The sequence below is a fragment of the Meles meles genome, chromosome 3 (genome assembly GCF_922984935.1).
Source record: "Meles meles chromosome 3, mMelMel3.1 paternal haplotype, whole genome shotgun sequence".
Taxonomy (NCBI): domain Eukaryota; kingdom Metazoa; phylum Chordata; class Mammalia; order Carnivora; family Mustelidae; genus Meles; species Meles meles.
Genome location: NC_060068.1, coordinates 125,144,148 through 125,162,396, shown reverse-complemented (window position 1 = coordinate 125,162,396; position 18,249 = coordinate 125,144,148). Strand labels below are relative to the sequence as shown.

The 18,249-nt window shown below is 52.5% G+C and overlaps 1 protein-coding gene across 1 annotated transcript in view; it reads right to left on the bottom strand.

Annotated features, from left to right (window-relative positions):
- The window catches only part of SLIT3 (slit guidance ligand 3), a 597,085-nt gene that overhangs the window by 85,116 nt on the left and 493,720 nt on the right, over nucleotides 1–18,249 (bottom strand). Inside the window, exons 12-14 of the mRNA XM_045999729.1 lie at nucleotides 17,976–18,047; nucleotides 6,320–6,463; nucleotides 4,940–5,103 (exon numbers count right to left, since the gene is read on the bottom strand). Of these exons, the coding sequence (XP_045855685.1) occupies nucleotides 4,940–5,103; nucleotides 6,320–6,463; nucleotides 17,976–18,047 (380 nt within the window). The remainder of the gene's footprint in view (nucleotides 1–4,939; nucleotides 5,104–6,319; nucleotides 6,464–17,975; nucleotides 18,048–18,249) is intronic.

Here is an 18,249-nt window from a genome sequence, read left to right as displayed (position 1 = left end):
AATAGAAGAAAAATGGTGGTTTCTGAGCTTTGACCTAGACTTTACCCCTCGGCTGGCATCCAGTGTAGCTCTGGGGGATGACGACTCCACCTGGGGTAGGAGATACGGGTATAGATCTTAGTGTGTCCCCAGTGAGCTTCTCCGTACCCGTTTCAGTCCATATCTGCTACCTGGAGGTGGAGGTGCTCTGGGACTCCTTCGAGACTGCCCCCTCCCCCGCATCCCCTCTTGCCCTTTGTGAGGCTAGACCGGGACAGGCGGGTCTGGCGGGTGCTGGGCTGCGGTGCTCCAGAGCAGAGAAGAGGTGTCCAGCGGTGGCGGCGGTGGTGGCGGGCCATGCTGCAGGAGAGCGCGGTGCTTTCCGCGGTGCTTGACAGAACCATGTTCCGTTTCCATCGTTCCACCACATGGTTAGATCAAGCACAAAGGAAAGCCCCGCGGCGACCGGTCAGAGTCAAGGTCAGGAAGCAGCGTCAGAGAGAGGACAGGAGCACTCAGAGGAAGCAGCGTGGAGAAGCGGAAGCCGGAGCAGGCCCCCACTGAGCGTGATTAGTACCAGGAGCAGGGTTCCACAGGAACACTTCTGAAGACGGGAGCCCCACCGCCTTTGTACCCCGTTCCCAGGGGAGACACAGGGGAAGAGGAGAAGAATGGGTGGGAGACTGTTAGATACCCCAACGCAGAAGGATCAGGGCACATTGGAGCCTTCTCAAGGGAATTATGAGCGCAGATGTCTCTGGTCATATCACAGGCCTGCCTGAGCCTCTAAATCCCACTCAACCACACCATCCATCTGCCCAGATATCAGACTTAGCAGAAGCATCTTCCTCACGCTCTGCAACATGTCTGTCCCCATAGCAGAGTGGATCTGTAGCAGTCTGATCTCCCCGCCTCTTAAATGAAGAGACAGGCACAGCTTCCGGTGGGCTAATAAAGCTGCAATGCTCTTCTTCAGGAAAAGCACCTTTGATATTCCACACCTCAGGAGTCTCCTCAGTACCCTTCCAGGCGCCCAGAAACCCTCGGCTGACAGACATTCATCCCAGATGACTCGAAGTATCGCGGGGGGGTGGGGTATGGCATCAAAAGAAATTACATGACCTTAGCCAGGGAGGAGGGGAAGCCGACGGAGCCCTGGGTTTGGGACTAGGAAACCTACAATCCCCACTGGCTGCGAACACTGACTTTCACAGAGGAGGTGAGCAGTTCCCATCACAATGAGTGGCCTCTTTTAGAATAAGAAAAGGAAGGGGAGGGGAAAGACACCAGATTCTAGGGTCCTTCCTGATTTCCAGATTTCCATGGATGGAAACGGAAACGGAGTGGGTGGAGGGACCAACAACCAACTCTTTCTGGGGGCCTAGGTGAGGGCACCCAGTCTCCAGATCCCTATCTGCAATGGATCAGGGGCAGTTTTTATGAACTTCCTCCCAAGCCACTGGAAGGAGATGTGTATATCTTGAAGAGGCCAGAGTCGGGGCCCAGTGACTGGGATTCTCCTTACTCTTGCCCTCTGACAGGAGAGACGGAGTCGCTGTTCCTCTACTTTTTGTGCTTTTGGGACAAGATGGTGCATCTTGCCAGCGCATACATAGGTTGTCTGTAATGGTTGGTCAGTTGGTCAAGGTCACATCATAGCCCCAGATCTGACCTCTTTCAAAGCCCTCCCACCAGACCAGCAAGAGGCAGTCACTACAACCTGGTCTCAACCTTGCTTCGACCCCTCGACACGCAGGGCTCTGTCACACTCTGGTCCGGGGATGTCATATTCCAGTTTGAGCAGAGCAGGGAAAAATCATCCCTGCCCCCAAGCCTTGAACCATGCTCTTTGATTTCCCTCAACAAAAAGAAAAGGGGGCACACTGGAGAAAATTTTCACAGTACATGAGAGGTGCCGGGTTTCAGATCTCATCTTACAAATACTACTCTCTAACCTCGGACGGTATGTTTCTGCTGTGCGGGCCTCCATTCCATCATCTCTGGCAGGGACTGGGCGATCGCTGAGCTAAGACTCTTGACGCCCTGAGCGGGGTCATGTCGTTTGCCTTCTCTGTACATACCACATCACTGCCTTCCGTGCTTTTCCCCGTGAATTTCTTCTTGCTAACAGATCTCTACACACAAAGGGAGGGGGTGTGACGGAAGATGGGCAGCATCTTCCAACTGCCAAGGGCTCCCTTGGGGATGGGCTTGGGGTCCCAGCCAGCCAGACAGTGCCTTTTCAGGGGAACTTAATCCAATGGCCAGATGACCCCAGCTGGCAGCGTTCACCTCTAACCCGATATTGCTGCCCAGGGCGGCGGATGCAGCTGATAGAGGCAGACGCAGGGCAGCTGGGAGCCAGACACCCTGCCTAAGGAGGGGCTTTAGGCGCTGCAGGAGCAGCCCTCAAATTGGATTCTAATTACATCAGCTGTCTTTGCACTGGGGGTGCTTTTAGGGGAAAGTAAAACGCAGAGTTATTATCTGTCAACTCCAGTATGTGTCACCTGCCCCTCCTTCTTCTGGAGCTTCCTGGAAATACAGAGCTTTGGACCTATGGCTTCTGTATCCCCCAAAGCCAAGGCAGGTCTGGGCCCCAGTGTCTGTCAAACCCAGGCCTCTGATGCTCCCCAGTAGCTCTCTCTACCTCTTCTCTGCAGCTAGATGAAATAATAGCACATAGATTATTGTCTATGTCTATTATAGATATGTCTATTATAGATATATGTCTATTATAGATATGAAATAATAGCACATAGATTATTTCTATAAAGGTATATCTTGAAGAGGCCAGGTATATCAAGATATACCTTTATAGAAATAATCTGCTTAGTATTGATTAAAAAAAGGCTTTTAGACAGGGTCAGTCCAAGAACCCTGTACTTGTTTCTTTTTACAATTTCCAACCACTCCTGCCCTCCATAGGAAAAGCAGCCAGGATCTCTCCCATGCCAGCGTAGGCAGGTAGGGGCAGAGCAAAAGAACAAGGCATTACTGTGTCCTGGGTCAGCTTGCTGTTCGCTTCTCTACTTGTTCTGTCTGCACGTCCACCCTGCCACCCCTAGCCCCAGCCTACAGTCATTCCTAGGCACTTGCCCAGATTCGGTCCCTGGGAGATGCCGGTCCTTGGACCCTGGGCTGATTCCACTCCTGCTCTGCTCCCCAGGGTCTTGGCATCAAGCTGGAGCCTTGACATCACGATGGAAGACCAAGGGGTTGGGGTCGGCAGGTGGTACCCTGTCCTCCTCTGCATCTTACTGCCCCTCTTCTGGGGCACAACTGCTTGTCAGAGCTAATGAACTCAGCCCTGGGCAGACTTGGAGAGGAACAGAGTGGAGAGGGAATAAGAGGTGCGTGTTATGAGAAAGGCCCTGGGGAGGGAGGGCTGTTCTCAGGAGACACCTCTGGATTGGGAGAGGGTGTTCCTCCCAGAGATGCTACTGGCCCCAAGAAGGAACTTAAGGAAGGGTTGCAGGGAGTGGGGGGCAGGCCATGAGACTGTGAAAGGAGTCACCCAAGCAGTTGGACTGCCTTCCCAAATGTTCCTTCTCTCCTACATGCTGTGCGGCATCGAGGAGTCAACCAGACTTGGGGTCTGGTCCTGCCACCAGCATCTGCTTGCTGTGACTGTGGGGTACCCTTTGACCTCTAAGCCCCTGGCTCCCTCAGCTGAAGAATGGGGACCCCTCCTGCTGAGCTCAGAGGACTGAGCTAGTGGAAGAACCAGATTGAACTAGGGGCACTCAGCACAGAGTTCATCACTGGCCAGAAACTGCTCTTGTAATTGACATTGTTATTCTGTGGAAGATAAATTGGGACCAATGCCTCATTTTGCCACAGAGTCCCTGTGGTACCACCAAGACCTTTCCAGGTATTAGTTTCGACTGAAAAAGCAAATAGCTGAAGTTTACCCCTCTGGAGACATGGACTAAAGGATCTGACTTAGAGGCCAAGAACAACATGAAAGAGGTAGAAGTGTGTCTGCTGGTCTTCTCCTGGCCACCAGGGCCCACGCTGCCATTCTCCCCGGGAGAACTCGCTTACATAAGATGCTCTTGGGCAGAAAAGAAGAAGGGCTCTTGCTGACACACAGATTGTAAAGGCTAGTGCCAACCCCTCAGCCCATCATACTCAGCCCATCATACTATCAGCCTCTCATCATTGGGAGCACAATGCAGCATGATGATTTTTTTCCAGCAGCAACTGACACACATGGTTGGCATTTGTAACGGCCTGTTCATCTAGCTCCTGGATCAAGGACAGGTATTTCTCTTTGCAAGATGAACCAAGAACTCCCCTGCCATTCGCCCCTGGTATCTTTCCCGGGTGCGGATGGGAGGAAGGTTTCCAGAGAGAGCTTGGAAACTGAAGGGCAAGGCTTTGCTTTCCTACTGAGTACAGCTCTTCGCTCTTCTTTTCATAAGCAGAATGCACCAATCTAGGGCAGAGGAGTTAGCCTGCAAAAATGTCCATGAAATCTGTAACAAACTCTGGCCTAAGAGCTGTACCAAAGGTGGTCTCAGAGGGGACGGGAGGCCCCCCAGATTACACGCTGCCTGCAGCTTTGCCTGGGACATATTTATTTCCCTATCTGCCATTTGGGGAGCACACCTTGGGAACAAAAAGAAAGTAAACTGTGGCCTCTAAAAGGCACATGGGCAGAGACTGGCCCTCCCCTAGCTTCCACCTGGCCCTGGAGATGGGCTGCCACCTGGGTTCTGTCTCTCCTGAAATTGTACACTCCCCCCCATGCTTTTATTGTGTGTGTGTGTTTTATTTTAAATCCATAAGGTAATTGGTTTTCTGCAGGCCTAACTGAATTTCCCCAATTTAATTTGCAAAGATGCTCCCTAGGAGCCATTACAGTGCTTGCTGTCCTCCAGATTGGATTACTGGCCTCTCTGGGGCTGCTGTGCTCCGAGTGGGAAGGTGGGGCCCAGCCCCATAACCTGATTACCTGAGCAGCGGAACTTCTTGCTCTTGATCTGGCCGATGCGCTTGTTGGCCAGCCGGCGCGGGCTGCTGCAGCGGGCCCCGCTTGTCTCGATGGGGTTGTCCTGCAGGTAGTCCGCCAGCCACTTCAAGTGGCAGTCACACACAAACGGGTTTTGGGCTAAGTGGCTGCGAGAGGGAGGAGAACTGATCAGGAGTGACCCAGGGTGCCGCGCTCCACCACCACCTTCCTGGTGCTGGGCCCCTCCCTCATGGGGGGCAGCGGGGAGCTGAGCAGGGGAGGCCTGCTGTGGGCCCCAGAGACAGTGCAGCTGGCAGCCAGCCAGTGGGGGTTGGGGATAAAGGCGGGACCATCTCCCTGCTCTCCTGACTTGGGGCAGGACCCACCACTGATCTCGACTTGGACCCACACAAGTTCTGATGGGCCACGTAACGTGGCAGGCTTAGGGTCTGTCCTTACAGCCGCCCAGATTTGACTTCTTCAAGCTCCGTAATGCCAGGCACAGAAAGCGGCTGGCATGGTGACTGGCACATGGCAGGCGTCCCACATAGAGTAGTGGGTATTGCTGCTCTCCTCGTTGCCGGGCCAGCACCGTGGTTTGGCTTCCTATGGCTCACGAGAAAACTCTTCTCAGCGCCAACACGGTGCTCAGCACGTGGTCACTATTCAACATACAGCGGCCGTTCTTAACACTTTATCAGCACCTGCCTCTGGCTACAGGGAAGTGCCAAGTGACTTAGAAGGTGTCCAGGAAGCCCCAGGTTCAAGGTCAGGCCCAGGCTAGGCTGAGATCTGTTCTTAGGTGTCTTGTACCTCATGGAGTTACTTAGGAATATCTGCAGTGCTCGGGAGTGGGGAAGAGCTCCCTGAAGATGGAGGGGAAAAATTCCGAGTGCCGCACCAGAGCTTTGGTTTTGCAGTGTGGTGGTGGGGTGGCTTTGAGGGGCACAGGACTGGGCTATCAGCAGAGACCGAGCCGGCTCAGAATACGCTAGCCACAGTGGTTAAGAGAGCAGGTGAGCTGGAACTCTGCCTGTTCATATCCTGCTTCTTACTAGCTGTGCATCCTTGAGTAAGTACTTAACCTCTCTGTGCCCTGGTTTCCTTACAGAGAAACGAGAGACCATAATAGCACGTACCTCAAAGGGTTGTTGAGGCCTAAAGTTCTGACTACAGGGAAAGTCCTCAGCAAGGTGTGGAGCACCATGAGAGTGCTCAGTAGGGGTGAGTGAGAACCACTGTTACTAGTCCGTCCTCACCGTACGCTCTAGACCTCCTCCTGGACATGCTCACTTTGCCTTCCTCTGGGGTGCTCTGTGTGTCTGGGCGTCTGGGGTCACTTGCATTCTGGGCACGTGCTGCCACCTGCGGGGGCGTACTCACAGGGTCTGGATGGCCTGCAGAGGGGCAAAGAGTCCCTTGCTGATGGTCTGCAGCTTGTTGTCATAGAGGGAGAGCAGGTTGAGGTTCTGCAGGTCTTGAAATGTGTTCACGCGGAGGCAGTTGATCTTGTTGGCATTGAGGAGGCTGCAAGCAGGAGAGAGGCCAGTGACTCAGTAATCCTGCCACTTCCCCGTGGAGCAAGGCTGCGCCCACAGCTGACAGGCTACAGAGCTCCACGCGCGCCTTAGAGCCACAGCCCCTGCTGCTGAGAGTGGGAGGCGGGGGTGGGGGGAGGGGCTCCTGCAACCCTGTGGCCCTCAGAACTCCACACACATCTGGGCACCTGTACACCAGTTAGCCTGGATGCTGCGTCACAGGCTGAGGTCACCTGGAGCCTTCCCCGTGTCCTCCGGGGGGGAGGCTGGAAACGGCATGGCCGTGCTTTCCTTTCTGCTTTAGAACGCGGAGATTCTAGGGGTTGCAAAAAAAAAATCACAATCGTGCTAAAGCTTTTGTTGATTGACTAAGGGCAATTTTGACTCAGAAAACTCCTTGGAGTTGTTCTGAACCACGGGTCCTGCTGGAAATCAGATGACGGTTACAGGCCATGCGATCTCCCAGAAAAATACACCCGTGGGTGAGCATCCTCTCTTTGACGCACGCAGGTGCACACACGGATGGAACCTCGTGTGACCTGACCTCTGCCCCTGTCCCTCTCACCCAGGTATCTCCACTCACGACACTTCTCCAGGTCCTTTGAACACATTCCTTACCCCCTTTCATCAGGTGGTTCCTTCCCCTCCTCTGCGTCTCAGTGTGGATGTCACCTCCTCGGAGAGCCTGGCCCCGATTCTCTCATCCACAGCAAGACCCCCAGGCTCCCTACCATGATGTCCCATAGCCCAGTTTACTGCCTTTGTAGCACGCTTCTCAAGTGGTGATTCCATGACGTTCGCTGCTGCTTATCATTTACCTCCCGCCTACGATGACTACAAGCCCCGACGGCACAAATGACATCTCTTTTCTTCCCTTTCTTCTTAGTGCTCAGCACGAGCATTTACTAAGAAATACATCCAACCCCATCCACAACTCCAGGGGGCCACAATCCGGTGAGGTGGCACCCATCTGCCCTGGTTCCTGGTTTTAGAGCCTCAGACCCCTCCCTCCACCAAAAACAAACAAATAAACAAAGGGCACTAGAGGAAGCTCCCTTTCCAGAAAAGCGCTGATTCAGCACCGGGGGTGCTGTGAGGCTTCTAGGAGCGTCCTCCAGAACAGGGCTGGCAAGTCAAGCAAATCTGAGTCCTAAGAATTTCCCTTATGATGTTAGACTGACTAGTTGTGCCCTCTTAACTGGTGTAAAATCAGTTCTCATTCTGGGGTGCCTGGGTAGCTCAGTGGGTTAAAGCCTCTGCCTTCAGCTCAGGTCATGATCCCAGGGTCCTGGGATCGAGCCCTGCATCGAGCCCTGCATCGAGCTCTCTGCTCAGCGGGAAGCCTGCTTCCCCTTCTCTCTCTGCCTGCCTTTCTGCCTCCTTGTGATTTCTGTCTGTCAAATAAATAAATAAAAAAAATAAAAAAAAATCTTAAAAAAAAATCAGTTCTCATTCCCTCTTTAGTCAAAGAGAAGATGGGGAGAACTAAACTAACCAGTAAAAATGTTAAGTTTTTAAAATTTCTCTTTTCAAGGCTGGCTCAGTGCTTCTCCCATGGGGGAATGGCCCAGGAGACTCGTCGTGGACTGGCTTGCCTCTGGAGGCCCTGACACCAGCATCCCGGGGGACTAGAGTTGGTGATGGTGAGGCTGCCCACGGGAGCCCCGTCATCTGTGCCACAGCTCCCTTGCTGCAGGCCCGTCCTCCCAGTGGGCCCCCTGCAGCCTGTGTGTGGGCAGGCAGCCGCAGCAGTGACAAGGGGAAGAATGCCTGTTTAATCTGGCTAATAATGGGCAGAGTCCCAAGGGTTCACACAGATGTCCTCCTGGAGGAAAGCTCCCACTACTAGAATACTTTTCTTGTTTTCCAAAGTGCTTTCCTAGCATCCCATCATTCCCACGGTAACAGGGCAGATGGGCAGGGCCAACCTCCTACGTACAGGTACGAAAACGGAGGCTGAGAGTGTGGTGGCTTGGTCAAGGTCACACGTGTTTCCAGGGAGCATGATGGAGGCAGTTAAAAGAATTGAGGTCTCTGGAGGGCGCACTTTCTTCTTTATGAATGCCTTATACACCCTGCCCATCTGTCTATCCCCTTGGTGGCAGGCCCCCAAGAGTTTCCTGTGCTTTGTGTGTTACACTTCAGTCAAGGTCACTCTCCAAGAAGGGCACCGTGGAGAAAAGCTGGAGGGACCCAGCAGGGCCAGCACCCATGGGGCGGGAATGGACCCGTCACACATGATTGTTTGTATTTGGTTTGCTTGTTTACAAAGAAGAAAAAAGTATGTGGTGAAAGATTTGTTCCAAACCTTGCTATTCAGCACCTTCTGAGGGCATCACTTTGCTAGGAAATACTGAGCAATTCAGGAAAGAGACCAAGTCAGAGGTCTGATGGCCTGAGGGGGAACACCCCCCCCACCACACAAGATCTTACAACATCCCACACGCAAATCTGTTTATTTACTCTCCCAGTGTTTTAAAATCCGGAAATCTCTCTCTCTCTCTCTCTCTCACACACACATCAGATTTCTATTTCCTTTTGAAAAAAAAAAAAAAATTTTTTTTTTAGATGCTCTAGCAATGTTGCATCCCTTGAAGGTGGCTACAGAGGGGCCGTCCCCCTTAGATAGGACCTCTGCCCCTTTGCCACAGTCCTCACTGGTCCCTGTTGGTACCTTTCACTAGATTCTTCCCCCATCTCTCCTGAGTGGGCACTCATTTTGGGGACCCTTGTGCAGATGAGTGAGCCCAGCTGCCGCTCTGGGGAATGCTGGACGTTGGACAAGGACGAGGCCCACAGGGAAAGAGCCATGGTGACCTGGACCTGCCCTGAAAGGGTATCCCAGTGGCCTGCTACTCTGGCCACCCTCTTCACTCATGGGAACTACTGAGGCTTCTTTTTCCGACCCAAATGCTTTCTTGTTCCCTACTGCTTCTAGATGTCTTAGTGTGGGATGTTAGCGCCAAGACGGGAGGCATCAAAACAAGCTGGGCTGGTCGAACCGACCAGGCAAAGATAGCATGAGGCGCCAAGCGCGTGAGGAAACGCAGACGGGCACGGTCTCCTGGTCACTCATTCTCTCCCGGGATGCCTGCCTCTAAGGCAAGACAGTAGGTGCAGGGAGAGATAAAATTAAGCTGCTTATCCAGGGGCACCTGGGTGGCTCAGTGGGTTGGGCCTCTGCCTTCGGCTCGGGTTGTGATCCCAGGGTCCTGGGATCGAGCCCCACATCAGGCTCTCTGCTGGGCAGGGAGCCTGCTTCCTCCTCTCTCTCTCTGCCTACCTGTGATCTCTCTCTCTCTGTCAAATAAATTAAAAAAAAAAAATTAAGCTGCTTATCCAGATTTAGATGCTGGGGACAGCCTCGCTGATCCCTAGCTCCAGCAAGATCTGACAGCCTGTCCTCCTGGCCTCTGTCCTCTGGGAGGAAGGTTGGTGGCTACTCAGCTCCAAATGCCTTCCACGGGGGGACCTCCGAGCTACCTGGTACGCGGACAAGAGTTGGAGGGGGATTAAGAAAACACGCTGGGAGAGAGCAAAGGGGAAGTGGCTATCCGGAATGGGGTTCAGCACTTCCCTAAGAAGTCCTGAAGATAAGCCTTCTCTGTATTCCACTGGAGGGACTGGTTCTCCCTCTTTCTCCTTCAAGGCTGTTCCATCTCCCCTGTCCCCCTCTGTCATCACCCCCCTTCTGAGGAGCAGCCGTGTAGCTGCTGGTGGACTGATACTGATAACACAGCGTCATCTCCAGAGATGCCACTCTGGGCGGCACTAGGATTGTCCTCATTTGGCCGATGAGGAGACCGAGGGTCAGAGTGGCGATGGATTTGACCAAGATCATCCAGTGATAAGTGAAGGGTCAGCCTGACTTCAGACTTCAACTCTTTCCAGCACACAATATCCATACTGTCTTTTCTGTGCCCAGTGGAGGGTGCCCCTGGACTCTGGGAGTGGCTGTTTTTGCTAGCTTGGAAATACACCTGGGCATAGAATGCACAGGAGGACACAGGCCTGGTTGGGTCTGGAAGGCTGCTTGCCTCTTGGTTGTATAGAGGTATCAGGAATCCAGCCAACTCTTAGGAAGGATGTGGCACCAAGCTGTCAGAGATGGGACGTTCTTTGGGACACTCACCAAATTGCCATTGGCACAAAGTGGCCAGTTCTTCACCAAGGGGCTCACACATGAACAAAGCAGGGTTTCCACCACCCAGCGATCATTGATCACATGCTGATTTGGGAGCTGGTATGCATGGCTCCCCTGATTTCTCACTCCACACTGGGCAGATCAGGGGGCAGTGATGAAGCAGAGACAACAGTGTCCATCATGCAAGATGAGAAGCTCCAGCTTGCCTCTAAGTCAAAACTTTGACCTCCTGACTTCATCCCAGCTTGGTCTGTTGGATGCAGGGAATCAGGGGCTGGGGGCATACCGTGCTCATAAATATTTCCCCCCGAAGCATATTGAACCACCTTGTGGGGCCACCTCCTCCCAGAGCCACCTGCTCCCAGGCCCACCTCCCAAAGGGCCTCAGAGGTCTCATAAGAAAAAGAAGAGGGGGGCTGAGATGGTCAGGCCGGGCGAAGAGCAGGGCCACATGACTCTATAGGTAAAAAGCACGATGCTCAGCCAGGTACCCTCCAAAGCCCTAACAAACACCAACTCACGAATCTCTACACAGCCCTGCACGACGAGTACCATCTCCGTGTGACCGATGACACCACCAGGACAGAGAAGGCTTAAGTACCAGTGACCAAACTTGCACAGCTAGTGAGTGTAGGCTGAGAAGCGGATCCAAGCTATCTTAGCTGGAAGACTTTGCTCCCACCTAGGTGCCACCCTAATGCCCACAAAGGGGCCTGGGAAATCACCTAACGCTTCTGGGAGGAGGTGGCCGAATGTTCCCTGTAGCCACTCCCACAGACTTTGTGATGATTCTGCAATAAAATAAAACAAAACGAAAAGAGCCATGCTCCCTTCAGAGGAGATTAAGGAGAGTAGGAGCACACGGATGTCGCCTTCTATGTTTATTTCCAGCATGAGCCCTAACAAGGCCCTCGGCCACCCCTCTTCTCGGAGCACGTTCGGCTTCCACATATGTTCCATGTCAAGAGGTATTAGCACTCAGCCCATTGACTAACCAATGTAACGACGCTGCTGAGAGATAATCCTTTCCAGAGCTGTTGCCTTCAGAAAAGGCAAGGCTGGAAGCAAGCCACTGAGAACCGCAGAGAGAGAGAGAGAGAAAGAGAGAGAGAGAGAGAGAGAGAGTGTGTGTGTGTGTGTGTGTGTGTGTGTGTGTGTGTGTGTTTGTGTTTGGGGGGCTGGGGGGTGAAACACCCTGAGTCTGTGCTCAGGAGGGCCTTGTGACTCAGGTCCTTCTGCTACGGGACTCGGCCTGGCCTGGCCACAGCAGTCCCAGCTGCTCTCACACGGGGAGCAGCTGGCAGCTTCATTCCTTCAAGGCCCAGGTAGCACAGGAGAAAGCCACGGCGGGGAGATGAGGTCTGCCCTGATCGGTGAAGAGGACCCACCACCCCCAGTTTCCCTAAGAAGCCAGTGACACAGAAGGCCACCAAGACCCCAGTGTTTGCTCCTGCCCTTGCCCACATCTCCTCGGGGAAGAGTCCCATGGAGCTCACAGGCCTTCACTGAAAGGTTTGGAAAACACGAACATCTGGAGTTGGGTTTACTGATAAATCGCATTAAAATCACCGTGGCAACTCCGGCAGTCCACGTGTTGATTCAGTGGCCCGGAGCTAACATTCTGGGTGGCATTTATATTCTCCACACCTGCCCATGGGTCTGTGGCAGACAGCGGAGATGTGACCCCTCCTACTTCTGGGGTGTTTGTCGGGAAATGCCCCAAGTATGTTCAGACCCCACAGTTCAAGGTTTTCTCAGAAAACTAGTGCCAAGAAAGAGTATAGTGACCCCCTTCCTGGAAATAAGTGAAACCCTTGCAGGAAAGACTATGGGACAGGAAGGTGGCCCAGGCTCCTGCCCTGCGGGGCAGGGGCAGGCGGGGGGAGGTGGTGCTTGGGGATCCTCCTTTTCCTAACGCAAGGCTGGGGAGTCAGTTTCTGTCTCATAAACACTCAGATGCAGATACAAAGGAGGGGAAGGATGGTACCAGTAAGGGCCTGGCATAGCCCTTTCTACGGTTCCTTCTTAGAAGAGCTCTCCCTGAAAGTATTTACCACCATTACACACGGGCATAAACTATTAGCGAGGACAACCCTCTGGGGAGGTAGTTCGGACCTCTGATGAAGCTGCAGGGTATAGAGTCAAGCCTCCCTCATTAATTTCTTCCTCTTTTTTTTTTCTTTTAATTCTCCAGAATTAACCTTCGATCATCCTGAATTTCTTTATCCTACTCATTTGCCTTAGAACAAATATTATTTTCTCACCCTTACTGTATCATGTAGGGGATTTGCTCTGACCTTCAGGAACTTACTGCAGGCAGACATGGAGAAGAGTCTGGTGATGCCCAGGGCTACAAGGTCAAGAATGTCTAACCTTGCCCTGTCTTGCTCTGGGCCATGTGGGGCTAAACGCTCATGCGAAGAAATAGGAGGAGCCCTCCCAGGCCCAACTAAGGACAAAGGGGACTCTTTCCTTCTCTCCTGATCATGGCTGCACTGCTGGTCACCAGCTGTGTGTTGTCATGGTGATTCCTGATGTGAGGGAAACTGCAAATGTAGCAATGCCAGCAGGTGGCCTGTCGGAGAAACAGGACCTCCTTGGAGTCCACAGACACAGGATGACTCCAGGAAGGGGGTTCAAGCAGAGGGAAGCGGAGACAGAGAGACCAGACAGCGAAGCCATCACTGGCTCTCAGGAGGTCAAAGGCCTCGCCTAGTGAGACCTGGCTTGGCTCCTCCTCTTCCTTAACAGTGACTAGGGTGGTCACTTGCCTTTCCATTGCCTCCTGCTTGCTAATTGGTCCTTTAAGAGGGGTGAGTTATTCACTCGATGGCCAAGCATGGGATGACCCCAGACTTTCAGTCTCCCTGATGACCTTCCTTGGGAAGCCCCAGGTACACGAGAAAGGGGAGAAGGCTGCTCTCAGGAGTGCATCAAAAAGCAAATTTACTCCCGCAGCGGGGGAGAGTTCTCATCATCTCGCCTTGACCCAGTCTTTAAGGACAAGCAGCTCCTTCGTGCCCGCTCATGGGATTAACAGGATGCCAAGGAACCGGAGGAAGTCCCAGGGAGACGGCAGCCCAGGACTGATACTAAGGCACAGCCAAAGGAACGAGATACAGTTAGTTCAGTGGCACCTCCTCCTTGGCGTGAGCTAGTGAGGAATGTTCCATGGATCCCCAAACTAGCTCTGCAGATCTGCTTGGGACTGGGGCTGAAGCAGAAGTCTCTGGCATGGACTCCATAATTAGACTGCCCGAGTGCCAATGCTTTGCCACTTACATGCTGAGTGACGATGGCCATGTTCCTTAACCCTTCAATGCCTCAGTCTCCTCATCCATAAAATGGGCCTTTCAACAATACCTTCCTCTTAGCATCGTTGTAAGGATTAGAGAAGCATATAAGCACGTCAAATTCCTTTCACGCAGGCTCTAGAGCATAGTAAATAGTCAGTAAATGTTAGCGGCTACTATTAGTAGCAGTAATATTACTTGAGAAACAGCTGGTGAGGAAAAGTGAGCTACGGGAGTGGAGTTTTGCTTACTGCCCTGTAATTGGCATGTTGCTTGGCAAACTCCAAGATTCTCAAATGGTTTTGTCTGCTTTCCAAGAAAATCAAACAACAGGTGCCTGGGTTGTCTTAACTTATTCCAGCCCAAAGACAGTCTGGTTTGGTTTAAGACCTCCTGGGGCAGGCTTAACATCGATCGCGGCCAGTATTTACACGAAAGCTTCTGCCTCAAATGACGGCCCACCGCACTCAGGTGACTTTTCTATGCAGGCCATGCAATCAGTGAATCCTTTTTTTTCCCCTGGGGGAGCTGAAGCAGCACAACTGGCGGCTGCCCGTCAGAAGAGAAAGTGATGGTTCTAGAGATGTGCTGATGGCTTTTCTTGCTTTGGGAGAGGTTGACCTTTGAGCTACAACATGAGGGATCTGGGGGCACTTGATTGGCTAATGTCCAGGAGCCTGGGTAGGCAGGGGAATGGACAGGAACAGGAGCATCCTAAGTACTGATTCTACGTTTCTGGTGAGGAAGGGGACAGGTGCAGCCTGGGACAAGAGGACAGGTCACCTCTATGGTCATCCAGCTGTGTCCATCCCTGGAGTTGGGACCATATGTGCAGTGGCATATCCTGTCCTCGCCGTGGATTCTGAGATGTCTGCATGCGGGATATCTGACTTCTCAGAGGTTTAGGAGGCAGTTGCTAAACTTATTTCTGGTCCCAGTGGGCGCTGGGCTTGCTCCCCAGCTGTCTGTTCTAAGGAGGGAAGCTGATAGACCACCACACGCTCCCCCCGGTGAGTGTCTGCAAGAACTGAACCTGTCTGTGATGAATTACAGGGGGACATACTAGTTATTTTGAAACATTCAAAGACTTTGAGAATAGCCTTTTCTGAGTTTCCCAGAAGCCATTACTGAGGTTTAGTATAAGAAAGTTAGCTTCCTAAGCTTCTCAGCACACAGTGATGATGCATTGCAAACACCACCAGTAAGAACAGATGGGATTTGTCATAGAGGGCAGCGGGGAGGGGTTTCTGCACCCGCTGGTTAGGAGACTGTGTTTGGAGCCCTGAAGTTCCTTTGACCTCTAAGTCTCTGGGACTTACACTAAAGGAGGTGACTCTTTCGAGGCTGACACCCAGAGGATGTTGGGTTTAGGGGGTTACTCCCAGGACTGTTGAAGCTTTTCCACGTAGACCCATTTGTGGAAGGCATGGCTTCCTTCCCCTCAACCCGTGCATTTATTGATCTTTGCAACAAGCCATGCCCTGGAATAAGCCATGCCTTGGAAGCCTGAGATGGCCTAGTGTTGTCCATCTGCTGGAACAAAGCTATGAAGAAAACGACCCAGGAGGACAACCCAGGGATTGGGCAAATTTTGGGGGGATGACTGAAAAATGTGGAGAAATGGGACAAGGGGGTGCAGGCAGGACAACTCAATGTACCCACTTTGCTACGGGCAGCCTCACGACAAGTGCCGGGAAGGAAAGAGCTGGGATCACTTCACGGCAGAGATAGCTTGACTTTGTGATGTACCAATAATTTGAGAAACGGAGAGAGAAAAATAAACACAAACCTCTTGCAAAAAGGCTTCAAGTCAAAGGAGAGGAAATTACCCAGACTACCAGGGTATTCTAATCAGAGCCTTCTTATCAGAGTGTCTCCAGCCTAACAAGGAGAAATCCAATCTACAGAGGGCTGGACGGGCTGGACGCTAAATTCGATCTAATCAGGACATGCTTTCCAACTGCTCAGCAGCAGGTCAAAGCCCAATGACAGGCTGCGGCTGCTGCTGCTTTCTGGAAAGCAAGCCCGCCTAAGTTGTGTCAACTCTTGGGTGCATGTGAGGGGGGATGCTTTGTTGCTCCCAGCTACTCCATTCCATCTGCTCAAAACTGTGGTGGGATTGAACTAGAGCTGCCTTCCCTGCCCCTGCAAAGCCCTACGAGTTCTATTAATATCACTGCTATCAGCTCCAAGCTGGGAGACATTTCCTTTTTTAAAAAACATGCATCCCCTCCCCCAACCCATGCATTTATTGATCTTTGCAACAAGCCATGCCCTGGGCTAGGCACTTTGATGCAAACTAGGTTTCTCCTTAATGTATGCAAGGGCATTTTCCTGATCAGACAGGCTGCACCAGACATGCTGATTGTAAAGGGATATTCACCCGCAGCCCAGTGGAACACAACACCCCCAAATCTCCCTCAAGGCCCAAGCTATTGTTACACTTCTTTCCAGGGATTAATAGCTACAGTTAGCTAGTTGATGGTGGTGGTTGTAACTTACAGCTTCTTTGCTAGAAGCAAAGAACACCATCTGTGAAACTCCCAGCTCCCTGCAGAGCCCTGGCGGGTCATTGTAACTAAGCCTTCAAGGCTCACCCTAGGGTGGGGAACTTAAAACCCATTCGCCCACACAGAGACTCAGACTGAGATGGACGTGAAGATGGAGGTGACAGGGGGATACAGAGAAAAAGACCCGGAACTTCCTTTCCCTCGCCTGCTGCTTCATTGCAACAAACCCGACTACTGCTTGCAGACGGCCATGCGGCCTGGGCAGCTCCCGGGAGTGATGTTCCTGACTGCGTGGTCCCGGGAGGACCTGTCCGGGCCCGAGTCTTACGGGACACACGAAGGGTAGGGAGTGAAAGACTGAGGAAAATTCTCACATCTTCTTCCTTGAAGAGTCTTTGGGCGTCACCCTGAGAAAGTGTTGCTGACCTTCCTCTCTCTGCTTGAGCGTCAGCCCTCCCCTCCAGCCAGAGACCAGCTTGACGCCCTGGTCTACAAACTCCTACCGCAAGTTTGCTTAACTTCACGTGGGGACATGGGGGGCCCCCTTCCTTACCGCCCGTGACTTGGAGATGGTTTTACAAAGATACAGGCACCCACTCGCTCACTGGTCAGCCCTCAGAGGCACTCTACTCAGAGTGCCAAGCGCCTTCTCCAGTCTCCACACTGATTTTGCCGTGTGACCGAGGGCAGGTCATTTACCTCCCTGAGACCTCGGTCTACTCCAGTGCTCCCAGGATACTCAAGATCAACTCCCAGGAACTGCGACGGTCACTGAGCCGGCAAGGAAGTGCATGCGCAGACACACACCCCAACACCCACTGTGTACGCAGCACACGCCACAGCCACTTCATCACAGACCAGAGATAACTCCCCCCCGCCATAAAATCTTCAAATACAGGACCAGCTAAGTTCCTCTCCTCATCAGAGTCCAATTATCTTCTTCAAACATTTAAGCTCAAATGACCAGAATGAAATAAATGCAAATAAATAATCCCAGAGCTTAAAATTCGAGGCAACAAATCTTCCTTTAAATTAAATAAACACTTCCCCCCTCAGCCACATCTTACCAAGAAAGAGTCGCACCAGTGACGGATTACGCTCTTCTGTATAATTATTTCACCACCCCTCCCCCACCCGTCTTCAAGGTCACATGCCTGACAGCGGCTCCCCTGCAGCTTTCTTGCAATATGGTGTGTCAGTGTTTTAGTTCCCTACTTTCCTAGCTCACCCCTGCAAGACGCTGCACCTTGTTGATTCAACACAGGCTACATTCCGAGCCCCCAGATCTGTGGTCAGTGATTCCTGCCCAGGCCAGGCTCCTGAGCTATAGCATTTAAATTTATTTACCTTGACCTTGGCCTCCCTCTGCCAACTCCCCGGCTTTCCTTCTACCAAAAAGAGGTGACAGAAATGTGGGGTGGACAGCTCAGATTTTTTTTTTTCTTTTTGGTATGTGTAAACGCAAAAGAACTGTACAGTGCATGGCTCGAAGTTTGCAGAGAAGAACCTGCAAAGAGTCTCCAAGACATACACAGTGACAAGGGGCCTACTCACAGCAGCTGTAGGGACACCAGCCCGTCAAAGAGTCCCTTGGCAAGCTCGGTGATCTTGTTCCCATAGAGCACCCTGCAACAGAGCAGAGAAGAGAGCGGTCACTGTGGAGGCAAGGCCACTGGGATTCACTCCCGTAGAGGCGGCTGCCTTGACTCCAGCGTGTGGGTGGGTGGGGTTTCTCAGAGCATCTCCTTCTCCAGCTGGCTTCAGCCCTGCACCTTACCAGGGGGACAGCCGGCGAGTGACACCAGGGGCTGGAGAAGCAGGCTGTGTG